General features: G+C 48.9%; 1 protein-coding gene across 3 annotated transcripts; it reads left to right on the top strand.

Moving 5' to 3' along the window:
* Positions 1 to 1,374: 1,374 nt before the first annotated feature.
* Positions 1,375 to 14,046, top strand: Porcn (porcupine O-acyltransferase). Of its 3 annotated transcripts, XM_057760266.1 has the most exons (15): positions 1,375 to 1,512; positions 2,157 to 2,325; positions 3,701 to 3,893; positions 4,268 to 4,311; positions 4,563 to 4,744; positions 4,824 to 4,954; positions 5,070 to 5,087; positions 6,423 to 6,437; positions 6,532 to 6,657; positions 6,815 to 6,915; positions 8,229 to 8,305; positions 8,396 to 8,459; positions 8,562 to 8,647; positions 9,851 to 9,961; positions 13,636 to 14,046. In XM_057760266.1, the coding sequence occupies exons 2-15, from the start codon at positions 2,190 to 2,192 to the stop codon at positions 13,735 to 13,737; spliced, it is 1,386 nt and encodes a 461-aa protein (XP_057616249.1). In that variant the 5' UTR covers positions 1,375 to 1,512; positions 2,157 to 2,189; the 3' UTR covers positions 13,738 to 14,046. The 3 variants fall into 3 exon arrangements, with proteins under 3 accessions (XP_057616249.1, XP_057616252.1, XP_057616253.1); XM_057760269.1 differs by lacking the exon at positions 5,070 to 5,087; XM_057760270.1 differs by lacking the exons at positions 5,070 to 5,087; positions 6,423 to 6,437.
* The last annotated feature ends 224 nt before the right edge of the window (positions 14,047 to 14,270 follow it).

Here is a 14,270-nt window from a genome sequence, read left to right as displayed (position 1 = left end):
GGAATCAAATCTAGGTCCTCTGGAAGAGCAGCAAGTGCTCCTAACCACTGAGAATCCAGCCCTGAATTCTACCTTTGAGGAAAGGACTTTAATATTTGTGCATCTGACTTGTGTAAGCATTCATTTGTATGTATAGATACACATACCCACAGTGTTAAATATTTTTCGCTTGTAAACATGACTAATAATTTAGTCCATTTAAATCAATGTTAAAAAGTTTATCGGCTGAGCATTTACCTAGAAAGCACGGCCCCTGCGTTGCATCCCCAGACTGCAGGGACAGAGACAGGCAAAGAGTTTCTCCAAGCCAAGAACTGCTAATCCTGCCCTTTTGTTTAACAGAAAGGGACACCGCCCAGAGTGAATGGGCACAACTTCCTTAACTCCATACAGCCAGGCATTAATCTTATTAGAACCTGTTTTCCTTAGGTCCTGGGGTCAGGATGAGGTCAAGATTGACCTGGGCATGCTTCTCTGTTCACATTCACATTTGGAGCTAAGCCCCTTAATGCCCTATAAGTGCGCCTTAGGAAAAAAAAATGGGCTCTTCTTGGGGAGTTTGAGGTTTCATTAGCCTAGGAATAGAATTGAACGCCCACAACGGCAGCGGCAGCGTACTTTCGGGAGAGAACCGTGCTGCACAAACCCTTTGTGTTGGTACAGAGAGCGGTACAGATCTTTGTCAGGGTCAATCTTTTAAGCGTTCCTTCTCAGCCTCTTTCTAGTTTACAGGAACACTTAGTTATCAGTTGAAGTCACCTTCTTTGCAGGGTCCAGTCTGGTGGCGGATTAAGCTAATCAGTTAATGATAAACCAAATGCCCACAGCTTGCCCTTAGGGGGTCGATAAGACACCTAGTGAATGCTCCTAGGTGACAGAGTCATTACCTACAAAAGGTCCTGGCTGGTCCCTGAGGCTAAGGAAAACTGAAAATTCCTTCCTTCCGATCCCTCAAGAGATAGGAAAAGAGGAACCTCGGCTATTTTTCCAACTGTTACTAGGGTCATGCTAAAATCTGAACTAGAGGGACCGCAGGGGCGAGCTTTTTGGCAGAAAAGGGGCTAGCCTCAACCCTTCCCTTATCTTTTTCATCTTGGTTCTTAAGGATTACAAAATAATCATTAGGAAACGTTTTCTTGGAAGTTGGGAAATTCTTGTGCCTCGAATGTCTCGAACGTTTCAGGGCTGGAATAGCAACTGGCCTGAAAAGGGCACCCGCGAACCCTCCGTGCGCCGACGTGCTCCAGCGCCCCGTGCCCCTCAACCTTGCTGCTCCTCCTCGCGATGCTCTGGCTCACTCCTCCCGGTCCCCGCCCCGCTCCCGCTCTCCGATTGGAGAAACTCAGCCGCTGGCCCGCCCCGGGATTTAAAGGGCCCGCTCCGCCGCGCCGCCCTGGGAGCCACTGCTGGTCCCGGCCTTGCGGCCTGCGGGGGAGGCTGCCCGGAGGAGGTGGCGACGGTGTCAGCAGTGCACGTCCCCGGCCCCCAGGACCACGGCTTCCTTTCCGTCAGGTAGGTCTCCAGTAGTGTGCGCGCGGCTCCCACGTTCCCATCCTTAAGCTGGCCTCCTGGGCACGGATCTGTACCTCCTGTCCTGGGACCTCGTCCGCATCACCTATAGGACTTCCCTCCCTGCTATGTCCCCTGCCAACACTTCCACTTTCCTGCAGTCCCTCGACCAGGGCAGGGCTTTGTTGGCCGCTTTTTGCTGAGTGGGGTAAGATGAAGCTCGCGGAGGATACATCCATACAAGGAGAGATGCACACGGCCCCTAAGTGTCACAGGCTCCCCCTTTCTGCTCTCCACACTGAGTGACTACCTTGGAAACCAAGGAGCCCACTTCTTCCGCCCCATTTGATATATAGGTCTAGAATACATATCATTCTATCATCATTGGACTGGACTGTTCACAGCATTCAAGATACACAGGTCCTTCATTCCCTGCGAGTCACGGTGCATCTAGAACACCCGCTGATAGCACAGTTGGTGGCTCAGCTTGAAGTACCTGATTCACATCCTCCCCCCCCCCCCCAGCCTTCCAATACCACGCTGGGGATTTGGCAGCCCCAAACAGAAGTCCTGAGTGCTCAAGTCCAAACCTTGATTGTGGGTAGCCCCGTGGACATATTACTGTCTCTGTGTCCTCCCTTTGGCAGACCCATCTGTCCATCCATTTGTGTGGATCCACAATGGCAACCTTCAGCCGCCAGGAATTTTTCCAGCAGCTACTGCAGGGCTGTCTCCTGCCTACTGTCCAACAGGGCCTTGACCAGATCTGGCTGCTCCTTACCATCTGCTTTGCCTGCCGCCTCCTTTGGAGACTGGGTAAGTGCCTGCCACATTGTGTTCCACCACATCAGATTTTCTCTAATCTGCCACAATCATGAATATCAAGATAGACCTTACCCTGCCACATCCTAACTTGCCACATCCTGCCATGTCAAACCAGGCCACTACAGGTCCAGCATATCCCACCACATCCATTAAGCTAAGCTCCATTCCACCACAACACCTTCTTGATGTACAGCCATCTCAAGCCACACTATGCCAAGCCACATCCTGTTAAACTAAGACATGACCTTCAGCATTCTTTGCACTTGGGGATTGTGGGATCCTCAGCTGTCTATATTCTAAGGTTATCTATCAATCAGATCCTGAAATGCTGGTGTTACAAGTATCATATTGCAAAGTATCATATTTACGGGTTTAAAGAGTCTTGCCAAGTTGAAATTTTCACAGGCTGGGCTTCCAAAATGTTGACATTATGAATTTCTGTAATCAGGGCATGATGAAATTTCTGAGTTCTTAGATTCTATAGCTTTCACAATCATAGCAGGTCAATATCCAAATGAGAAAGTTCTGAATCCCCAGGATCCCTATACGATACAGAGATTTCTGAAAACCAAAGGTTCTTGTTCCTTTTCCTTTTCATTTTAAGTGAATTTTTCCCAGTTTTATTATTTTGGTACATATCAAAGCTACTGAAAAGTTGAAAGAATAGTAATACATACAAAGACCACACACATAAATCAATCACCAGGTTTTCCATAGCTCATATTTTGCTATAACAGCTTGCTCTAGCTGGGCGATGGTGGCGCACGCCTTTAATCCCAGCACTCGGGAGGCAGAAGCAGGCAGATACCTGTGAGTTTGAGACCAGCCTGGTCTACAAGAGCTAGTTCCAGGACAGGCTCCAAAACCACAGAGAAACCCTGTCTTGAAAAACAAAAAAACAAAACAAAACAAAAAAACAACCAAAAAACAAAAAACAGCTTGCTCTATCTTCCTACCTGCCCATCTTCCTGAGCCATTTTAGTAATAGTAGCATGATATTTCACCCCAAGTCCTTCAGTATATGGTCCCTGAGAACAAAAAAAGCACACACAACCCCAGTCATAGCTTCAACCATCATCCCCCACCCCTGCAAAATTTTAATCTGGATGCAATACTGTCCAACATAAATTAATAATTTTTTCTTTCAGGATCCCTGAAATGTCCTTAGTAGATGTTCCTTTTTAAATGCAGACCTTGCTACACTTGCCAGCTCATCAGTAGTAGCTTTGGGTCCCCTTCATCCCCATCACATTCTAGGCCTTTGCCCAAAGTGGGCCCTATTGCCCAAGTCCTCTTTTCTTTCCTGCCAACCCACCAACCTCCCACTTCTTGTCCCCCCCCCGTTTCTCTTTCCCTGTCCCCTAAGGGTTACCGTCTTACCTGAAGCATGCAAGCACCGTGGCAGGAGGCTTCTTCAGCCTCTACCACTTCTTCCAGCTGCACATGGTTTGGGTCGTGCTGCTGAGCCTCCTGTGCTACCTCGTGCTGTTCCTCTGCCGACACTCCTCTCACCGAGGCGTCTTCCTCTCCATCACCATCCTCATCTACCTACTCATGGGGTATGGGTGTGCATCCTCACCCTCACCCTGAAGGCAGGCGGCTCCCCAAGGCCTCGATGAAGTGGTCCTAGATAGGATGGCATGGGCTTCTAAGGAGAAAGGGAGGAGTCAGGGATCACCGTTCTCCAAAGAGACACCAGAGAGAGAGAGTGACTAGTGTCCCTGAAGAAGGAGACTGGAACACTTGCTCCTTTCATGAGGCTGTACAGGATGGGTTGATCGTGGGCTTCCCCTGGAGGGGGCGCTGGGGATTTTTTCCCTTAGTATGTAGTATGCATCAGAAAGGCAGAACCCCTTCAATACCTTGATGCCCCCCTGTAGTGTCCAAAGCCCTAGGAAGCATAGGGCCAAGACCGTCACCTTTTTTCCTTCAGTGAGATGCACATGGTGGACACCGTGACATGGCACAAGATGCGAGGTGGGTAACTCTGCTCCCCTTCCCCCCCTCATCTCCTAAGAGCCCCCCACCCTGATTCTTTCCTCCCTGACTTTCCCCCTTCCTAAACCACATACAGCGCAGGTCTCCCTCTCCCCTGGCATCTGTGTCTCTCTGTCTCTTTCTGCAAATCATCGTGTCTCCCTTTTCTGGCACCTCACACCTGGTACACCCTATCTTTCATTGTGACATGCTTTCTTGTCCATACACTTGACCATGGGCCCCACACATAGGGGCCCAGATGATCGTGGCCATGAAGGCGGTGTCTCTGGGCTTCGACCTGGACCGGGGCGAGGTGGGTGCAGTGCCCTCACCTGTGGAGTTCATGGGCTACCTCTACTTTGTGGGCACCATCGTCTTTGGGCCCTGGATATCCTTCCACAGCTACCTACAGGCTGTCCAAGGCCGCCCACTGGTGAGCTCCTGGGTGGCCAGGTGGGCAGGGACTGTGGGAGCCGCCATGGGGCAGTGTTCATGGATCCTTGATCCCACAGAGCCGCCGATGGCTGAAGAAGGTGGCCCGGAGCCTGGCGTTGGCCCTGCTGTGCCTTGTACTGTCCACTTGTGTGGGCCCTTACCTCTTCCCCTACTTCATCCCCCTCGACGGTGATCGACTCCTTCGCAAGTGAGCACAGCCTTCAAGGCCCCTGTGTAGCAGTGAGGGGGTTGGGTAGGAGCCTGGGGTCTTCCCAATTCTGAGCCTGTCTCTTAATGCTTCTGTCTGTCTTCTGTTACTACAGCAAGAAACGCAAAGCCAGGTAAATGAGGGCAGGTGCTGAGGGCAAGTGGGATGACCAGGGCTGGGCCAGAGCCTTGGACCATATGGTTCCAGACATCTGAATCTGACTGACCATCTACACATTACTGCACAGAGACCAAGTGTCTGTCTGTGGATGTCTGTTTGACCAAGATTGGCTCAGTGACTCCGTGTATGACTGACACTCCAACACTACTGTGTCTGGATGTCCTTCTGTTGTACCAATAGAAACAAGCTATGTGACTGTAATGGAAAGCGGCAAGTGTGTATTAGTTGGTGACTCTAAAATTGTCCATGACTCCTGATAACAGAGTTGAATTGTTTGCCTGTGGCCACTGACTCCCTGAGTGTTGGGCTGAGAATCCTGACTGGCTTGCTGTGCATTGTCAGTGGTGGGCTTGTGTGGCTGTCACTGGCTAGAGTAAACCTGGGTCAGTGATTCTGGCTTATCTGTAATTCGGTCTGCCTGTACAGCATGCAGTGTGCCTGCTTGTGATTGACTCTGCAGTTTGTCTGCCGTCTTAAACTGCTTGGTGCTCTCTGCCTAAAGGATTATGACAAGCTATGAGCCTGTGCCTGTTTGACCAGGACTGTATCTGGCTGTTTGCTAGCCGTTTGATCGTATGACTCGCTACCCTTACTCACTGGCTCTTGGTTATGTCTGATACTAATGAGACTCCAAAAAGTGGCTAGGCGTTGCACGCCTTTAATCTCAGCACTCGGAAGGAGGGGCAGGCGGATTTCTGTGAGTTCAAGGCCAGCCTGGTCTATAAGAGCTAGTTCCAGGACAGGAACCAAAACCACAGCGAAACCCTGTCTCGGAAAAGAAAAGAGAATGAGACTGAAAAAAGTGAAGTCACTTGACCAGTGCCCCTGAGTTAAACTGTCGGGCACAAAGCCCAGGCCTAATTGAAATACCTTTGTGTTTTGGAATGCAGGGCACTCTTTTGCTTTTGACATTTCCTGTGAAATTGACCGTGTATGTGTGCATAGTGGGCATTTAACGGTCTCTGTGTCTCACTAAGGTTTTATTTTATTGTCTTATAAGGTAACTGAATCTGGTAGAGAGCTGAGAGGCTGAGAACATTTTTGTCTGGCCGTGTGGCCATTTTAGTGTGCAGGGCTGTGTCATATGCCAGCTCATACATTCATTTGAGCCATGTGGAATCAATCAATCACCTGACCGTGTGTGTGTGTGTGTGTGTGACCATCAGAGTCTGCCTCTTTTGCTACCGTGTTTCTGTCTTATCTATGAAGAACTCAGGCCAATTTCCAGGGTCTCTCTGACTCTCTTTTCTCTCCTCTCTGCTGCATTCCTGACCTCTGGGGGCCCTAGGGGCACCATGGTAAGGTGAGTCCACAAGGCCGCGATGTTGAGACGTGGAGGGGGGGTGTCGTGTCTGGGCCTGGATGTAATACCTTCCTTCCTGGCCCTTTCTTCACAGGTGGCTGCGGGCCTACGAGAGTGCTGTCTCCTTCCACTTCAGCAACTATTTTGTGGGCTTTCTGTCTGAGGCTACAGCCACATTGGCCGGGGCTGGCTTCACGGAGGAGAAGGACCACCTGGAATGGTGGGGAGGGTTTTGGGGCCCCTTCTCCCACAGGGTTTTGCCTGGAGGAAGTGTAGGGTGGTGGGAGGTGATCCTGAGAAGGAACCAATCAAGACGGAAGCATAGCATCCAGCTAGCTTGATACCAACTGTAATGGCATGTCTGTTTTGCCCACAAGGGACCTGACAGTCTCTAGACCATTGAATGTGGAGCTGCCCCGGTCCATGGTGGAAGTTGTCACAAGCTGGAACCTGCCCATGTCTTATTGGTTAAATAACTGTGAGTCCCCAAGTCACCACTCCAAAAAAGTTGGTAACCCAGACCCTTTTATACATTTATACAGCAAACATTTAGTGGGCAACTGCTGCATGGTGGGAGCTGAAGACACAGCAGCGGCTAGCTGTTAGTGTAGCTCAGTGTGTAGAGTGCTTGTCTAGTAGCCATGAAACCCAAGATTTTGATCCCTAGCACCACATAAAAACTGGGTGTGTGGTACCTGCTTGTAATCCCAGCTCTCTGGAGGTGGAGGCTGGAGGATTGAAAGTTCAAGGTCATCCTCAGCTACACAGCTGTTTTAGGTCAGCCTTGGATACTACAGGAGGTCCTGTCTCAAAGACAAGGTATGTTAGGAATAACAACAACAACAACAACAAAACTCACAACATTTACTAACCTGGTAAAAGAGGTAATTGGGAGGGTGGATAATTAGGGAAAAAAATACGCAGTAAGTCAGGTAGTGATAAATGCCGACACGAGTAGTAACAGTGATGTTGAAACAGGAAGAAACAGGGAGTGGTCTGGAAAGTACTTTATCCAGGGCAAGTTTTCCTGACACTTGAGCAAAGATCTAAGGACACTGAAGAAGCAAGGAATGCAGATATGTGGGGGAGGAATGTGACAGGTGGCGAGACAGCAGGTGCTAAGGCCCTGAGGTGCGAGTTTGCCCGGTGTGTCGGAGGCAAGAAGGTCGTAGGGGAATGGAAACGTGACTCCAGGGTAGGGCGCGTGCAAGCCGTTCAGTTATATCACCAGAATTGGAAGAACAAAGTGAGCACGGTGGGGTAGTAGCAGGACATGAGATCAGAGATCCTTAAGAGACTCCTGGACCATTGAGAGATAGTGTCTCCGGGAAGGGCTAGGATCAGAGGAGAGTCATTTGGGTTGGAACTGGATCCCTTCGGCTAGATGAAGGCAAGTGGAGAGAGGGGTGACAGCAGCGAGGGGGCCGCTGGAGCTGCCCAGAGCAGCAAGAGAGGTGGCAACAGGGCACAGGGAAATGTAGGATTCTGGTGGATTCTGAAGGAAGAACTGATAAGATTTGCTAAGAGTGTAGGTGTGTTGGGAAGGTTGCATTTTGCCCTGAGGACCTAGAAGGATGGAGAGTTGCCACTGACTAGCTAGCCTTGTGAAGTCTGGCTGAAGCAGGATGGAAGGAAGACTAAGAGTTCGTTTTCAGGCTTGTAACAGTTGAGGACATCATAGACTTTATCCTGAGGGCCCCAACAGATTGTGGTTATCTTCCTACCTGTCACTCCCTGCAAGGGCTGGTAGATGTTCCGGACAATCTGAACCTGTATCTCTCTCGCCTGCAGATGTTTTCAAGAATGCTCTCCGCCTGGGGACCTTCTCAGCCGTGCTGGTCACCTACGCATCCAGTGCCCTCCTGCATGTGAGCCAGACAGACCTGTATGGAGGGAAGCTGGGCGGGGGAAGCAGAGTCTCCTCATCACTCTCATTGTCTCCTTCCCCGACTCTCCAGGGCTTCAGTTTCCACCTGGCTGCGGTACTGCTGTCCCTGGCATTTATCACCTACGTGGAACATGGTGAGTACAGAACCTGGTACAGTCCCGGTGGCAGGTTCATAGGAGGCCAGCTCCAGTGGTCCCAAAGACTAACCGCACTACCTGCCATCCCACCCTCTCCAGTCCTCCGAAAGCGCCTGGCTCAGATCCTCAGTGCCTGCATCTTGTCGAAGCGTTGTCTGCCGGACTGTTCACATCGGCATCGCTTGGTGAGAGTTCATCATGGGTAACCTTGTACCCAACACTGCCCTTTCCAAAATGTCACTTCTGTCTCCATCTTGTATCTGTCTCCGGGTGCCCAGCCTCCTCTTCTGGTGCCTGAGCCATTCCTAAAACCTCGCCTCTATTCACTCGCATCTGTTTCTCTAACAGGCATTTATTGAGCACCTGCTGTATACACACCTGGCATTCGTTCCCCCCCACTGAACATTTATTGAGCACCTGCTGGTTCTAGGTGCTGGAGACAAAGTGGTGAACAAAGCAGGCCAAAGTCCTGGCCCCGTGGGACAAAGATTTTAATTGAGGAGACAGTAAATTCAGTCAAGGCTAATAGTAGTTTGTCAGGTTGTGAGTAGCGCAAAGCATAAGGGAAAGGGGAGGCCGGGCGGTGGTGGCGCACGCCTTTAATCCCAGCACTCGGGAGGCAGAGGCAGGCGGATCTCTGTGAGTTCGAGACCAGCCTGGTCTACAAGAGCTAGTTCCAGGACAGGCTCCAAAACCACAGAGAAACCCTGTCTCGAAAAACCAAAAAAAAAAAAAAAAAAAAAAAAAAAAAAAGGGAAAGGGGATGGGAAGTGTGGTGGTGGTTTCCCTTTTCATTGGGAAGATCAGGAAAGCCTCCATAGGTGAGGCAACTTGTGAGTTCTTTAAGTAAAAGAGGTAAGGGAGGGAAGCATCTCAGGAAAAGGGGATACCCAGCATAAAGTCCCACCCCAACATGGGAATCTTGGAGGAACAGTGAGGAGGCCTGCGTGGCCTGAGCAGAGTGATGGGGAGAGGGGAAAGACGGGCCCTCTAGGTCAGGGTGGGATTTGTTTTGGTTTTGTTGTTGTTTTCATTCTGTTTGCCATAAGAAATGCAGACAACCTCACATTTGTCTCCCACCCGGCAACGATGCTCATCACCATAACCCCTGGCTCAAAGCCCTCACCACCATTCTTGCTCCTCTGCCTGAACGCTCGCATCTCCCCCAACCTGGACGCCCTCGTGGTTACCAACACCCTCGTCCTTGGATATCTCTGAGCTCCCATAAGAGGCTCCTTGAACCATCTCTTTCCTATCTCGGGGTACCCTGGGCATCCTCATTCCCGGGACCCACAGTGCCTTGTGTCCCCCTGGGCTTCCCTGCACAGGTGGTGGTGGGGGACAGTGGGCAGGTCCAACTGCTAAATATATCCATCTGTCCCCCACAGGGCCTGAGGGTACGAGCCTTAAACTTGCTCTTTGGGGCCCTGGCTGTCTTCCACTTGGCCTACCTGGGCTCCCTGTTTGATGTCGATGTGGAGGACACCACAGAGGAGCAGGTGAGGTGGTGCCCTGGGCTGGGAGGTGGGCCAGGGTTGGCAGTTGGGAGAACCTTGAAGACCAAGGCAGTGAGGCCAAGCCAAGGTCACGTGGTTTAGCTTGTACAAATGCCTTGCTCCATCTTTCCCATTGTCCCTCAAATTTAGTCACACTGCTGGCTCTTTCCTTTGAGTAAACTGCAATATTTACTTATTTACCCTCTAAAATCCATTCTTCTGAGACAGAATACAAAATCCAAGCTTTTCTCTCTGTTTAACTGTTAGGAACTGAACCCACGTCCTCCCTCGTGTTATATACATTTGCTTTGCCTCCTGGCCCCAGGTTTTACTTTTGTGTATAACTTTGAGGGAAGGGTTTCATGTATTCCAGGCTGGCCTCAGACTCATTATTTACCTCCCAAGGGTTGAAATGACAGGCAGGCACCACCACAGCCCAGTTTTATGGACTGCTAGAGATGAAACCAAGGGCTTGGTGCAAGACATGTAAGCATTCCACTATGTTACACACTCCAGCCCTCCCGCACCCTCACCCCGCATATCTGTGTGTGTGAGAGAGAGAGACAGAGACAGAGAGAGACAGAGACACACACACAGAGAAAGAGACACTCATGTAACCCAGATTAGCCTCAAGCTCATTATTAGGCAAAGACAACCTTGAACTTCTTTCTAGTCATCCTGCACACACCTTCCATGTGCTAGATTATAGACATGTCTGTCCAGATCCAGGTTATGTGTGCTGGGGATGGATTTCAGGGCTTCCTGTATGCTACCAATCAAGCTACATCCCAGCCCTGGATTCTGCTTTAAAATTTATGTTCCTTGGAGTGATGATGCATATCTACAGGTGCCAGCGACTTGGGACACTGAGGCAGGAATGTGTGAGCCCAGGAATGTTGCCACCTGGGTAACATAATTGAGACTTTACTTTTAGAAAAATCACCTTGGCTGGGTAGTGGCAGCACACGTGTTTAATCCCAGCACTCAGGAGGCAGAGTCAAGTGGATCTCAGTGAGTTCGAGGCCAGCCTGGTCTACAAAGTGAGTTCCAGGACAGTTCAGGGCTGTTACACAGAGAAACCCTGTCTTGAAAAAACAAACAAACAAACAAAACCTAAAATTTATGTTTTGTTTTGGAGACAGGGTTTCCCTGTAGTTTTGGAGTCTGTCCTGGAACTCACTCTTGTAGACCACGTTGGCCTCGAACTCACAGAGATCTGCCTGCTTCTGCCTCCTGAGTGCTGGGATTAAAGGTGTGCGCCACCACCACCCAGCCTGATTTTTAAATTCTTTTTTTTTTTTTAATGTTCATTTATTTATTATGTATACAATATTCTGTCTGTGTATATGCCTGCAGGCCAGAAGAGGGCACCAGACCCCATTACAGATGGTTATGAGCCACCATGTGGTTGCTGGGAATTGAACTCAGGACCTTTGGAAGAGCAGGCAATGCTCTTAACCTCTGAGCCATCTCTCCAGCCCCCTGATTTTTAAATTCTTACCTGAAAATAAATTTTCATGGTTTTTTCCTAATTAAGAATATTTTAAAATTTTCATTCAAAACAAAATCTTGGGTTTGCAGCCTGGCATGGCAGTGCACAACTTTAGTTCCAGCACTTGGGAGGCAGAGACAAGTGGGTCTCTGTGAGTTCAAGGCCAGCCTGGTCTCTGTATTACAGTGAGTTCGTAGAAAAACATTGACTCAAAAGAAATTTGGAGCCGGGCGGTGGTGGCGCACGCCTTTAATCCCAGCACTCGGGAGGCAGAGGCAGGCGGATCTCTGTGAGTTTGAGGCCAGCCTGGTCTACAAGAGCTAGTTCCAGGACAGGCTCCAAAACCACAGAGAAACCCTGTCTCGAAAAACCAAAAAAAAAAAAAAAAAGAGAGAGATTTGGATTTGTTTGGTCCTGGTTTTTGTTGTTGTTGTTTCATTCCTGGGTTCTGTATTAGTCCAGGCTAGTTTGAATCCTTTTTCTCAAATCTCAGCCTCCCTAGTGCCAAGATTACATGGCTTTAATCCCAGCAGCACTTTGGGAGGTAGAGGTTGATGGATCTCTGAGTTCAAGGATAGCCTGGTTGGTTCACAGAGTAAGATCTGGGAGTACTGCCAGGGCTACACAGAGAAACTCTGTCTGGAAAAAAAAAGATTACATATCAGCTGTCATGCCCACTTGAGTTTCTTTTTGAGATATATAAAAAAGATCATCCTTGCTTCAGCCTCCCAAATACATGAGATTACAAGGTATACACCACTATGCCAGGCTTTCTTTAACATTTTTTTAAAGATTTATTTATTTATTATGTAAATGTTCTGCCTGCACGTGTTCGTCCCTGCAGGCCAGAAGTTGGTACCAGATCTTATTACAGGTGGTTGTGAGCCACCATGTGGTTGCTGGGAGTTGAACTCAGGACCTCTGGAAGAATAATCAGTGCTCTTAACCGCTAAGCCATTTCTCCAGCCCTTCTTTAACATTTTTAAAAACATTTTAGGAATGGGTGTGGTGATGCATGCTGCTAGTGCCAGCACTCAGGAGGCAGAGGCAGGTAATTTTTATGAGTCTGAGGTCAGCCTGGTCTACAGAATGAGTTCAAGGCCAGACAGGGCTACATAGAGAGAACCCATCTCAAAAAAACCAAACAAACAAACAAAAAAACAAACAAAAAATACATTAGAGGTGGGAATGTAGAGCCCACAGTGGTAGAGCCCTTGTCTACCATGGTTGAAATGTGATTCTTAGCACCCAAAACAAACACAAAGTAACCATTGGAGATGTCACTGCAAAATGCACAAGCAAACATTTTAATTCATTTATTAACTGTCTTCCTCAAAAGCATGTCAAACATACACACAATATATTTAATTAATTTAATTTCTTTCCTCCAGGTTTTTCCCCTAAGACAAAGTTTCTCTGTGTAACAGTCCTGACTGTCCTGGAACTAGCTCCGTAGATCAGGCTGGCCTCAAACTCACAGAGATCGGCCTGCCTCTGCCTCCCAAGTACTGGGATTAAAGGCATGGGCCTCCACACCTTGCTTACCCCAGTTTTTTAAGCACATAGCATCTTCATTTTTTTCCATTGCAAGAGTTCAACATGGTTTATTTTGTTCCTTATTGATAGACGCTCAGATTTCCAATTATTTCATATTGCAGAGACTTAGATAACAGCACAACCCACCGCATCCAGCACATCATCTTGTTTTTATATTTTTAATTTTTTTTAATATTTATTTATTTATTATGTATACAATGTTCTGTCTCTGTGTATGCCTGAAGTCCAGAAGAGGGCACCAGACCTCATTACAGATGGTTGTGAGCCACCATGTAGTTGCTGGGAATTGAACTCAGGACCTTTGGAAGAGCAGTCAGTGCTCTTAACCACTGAGCCATCTCTCCAACCCCTTATCTTGTTTTTAAAATGACCTTTTTGTTGCTGCTAGAAATCAAAACCCAGGGTCTCCTGCATAAAAACACACACCCTACCATCAAGCTATACACTCATCCCCTTGAAATGATCTTTAAGGAATGAAAAACACTACCTGGTTACCCTTCATAAGTACCTAGACCTGTCTGCCGCTTAGGTATACGAGGACATACCAAATATCCCTGGGCAAAGGATGGCTTTTCCTGAGAGACTCTGTCCTTGAATTTCAGAACCACAACCTCTTTCTCTCCTACAGGGCTACGGCATGGCATACACTGTCCACAAGTGGTCAGAGCTCAGCTGGGCCAGTCACTGGGTCACTTTTGGATGCTGGATCTTCTACCGTCTCATAGGCTGAAGCATATGACCCTCATAATTCCCTTCAAGACCCCTCCTTAGGGTACCAACCCCCATGGGGGGATGAGGGAAGGCCCTTTCTCTACTCCTTGACCCTCTCTATTCTTGAGCCCCAACACCCCTATACATAACACGCAAACATACACAACCTTCCCTTGCCTGTCAATCCCCACCCCACTACCAGGCGGGAAGGGGGTGGTCCTCGTTGGGGCCTAGGAGTGGTGGATACTTGGGGATGCAGAGAGGAGCAGATCTAGGGCCTCCACGCCTGCCTTCTCCCTTTTTATATGCAGTTTGTTATTGTCAAATAAAAGTAGAAATACGAAACAGGCTCATTCTTCACTGCTCAGAAGGGAAGAGGAGAGAGCAAAGAAGGAGTACCACAGATAAGGATTTGGAAACTGAAACTCACAAGCGGGAGCAGATTGTTATCTGTTTGCGGTGAATTTAAGATTGCTCATGATTGGCTGATAGTGGTCCTGCTTGTGTGGAACAGGAATAGCTGTGGGGGTGGGGTGGGGTGGGGGAGAGGAG

This window comes from Chionomys nivalis, chromosome X (assembly GCF_950005125.1).
Source record: "Chionomys nivalis chromosome X, mChiNiv1.1, whole genome shotgun sequence".
Classification (NCBI taxonomy): Eukaryota; Metazoa; Chordata; class Mammalia; order Rodentia; family Cricetidae; genus Chionomys; species Chionomys nivalis.
Note: the sequence above shows the minus strand (reverse complement) of the source record. Positions and strands in the feature narration are given on the sequence as shown.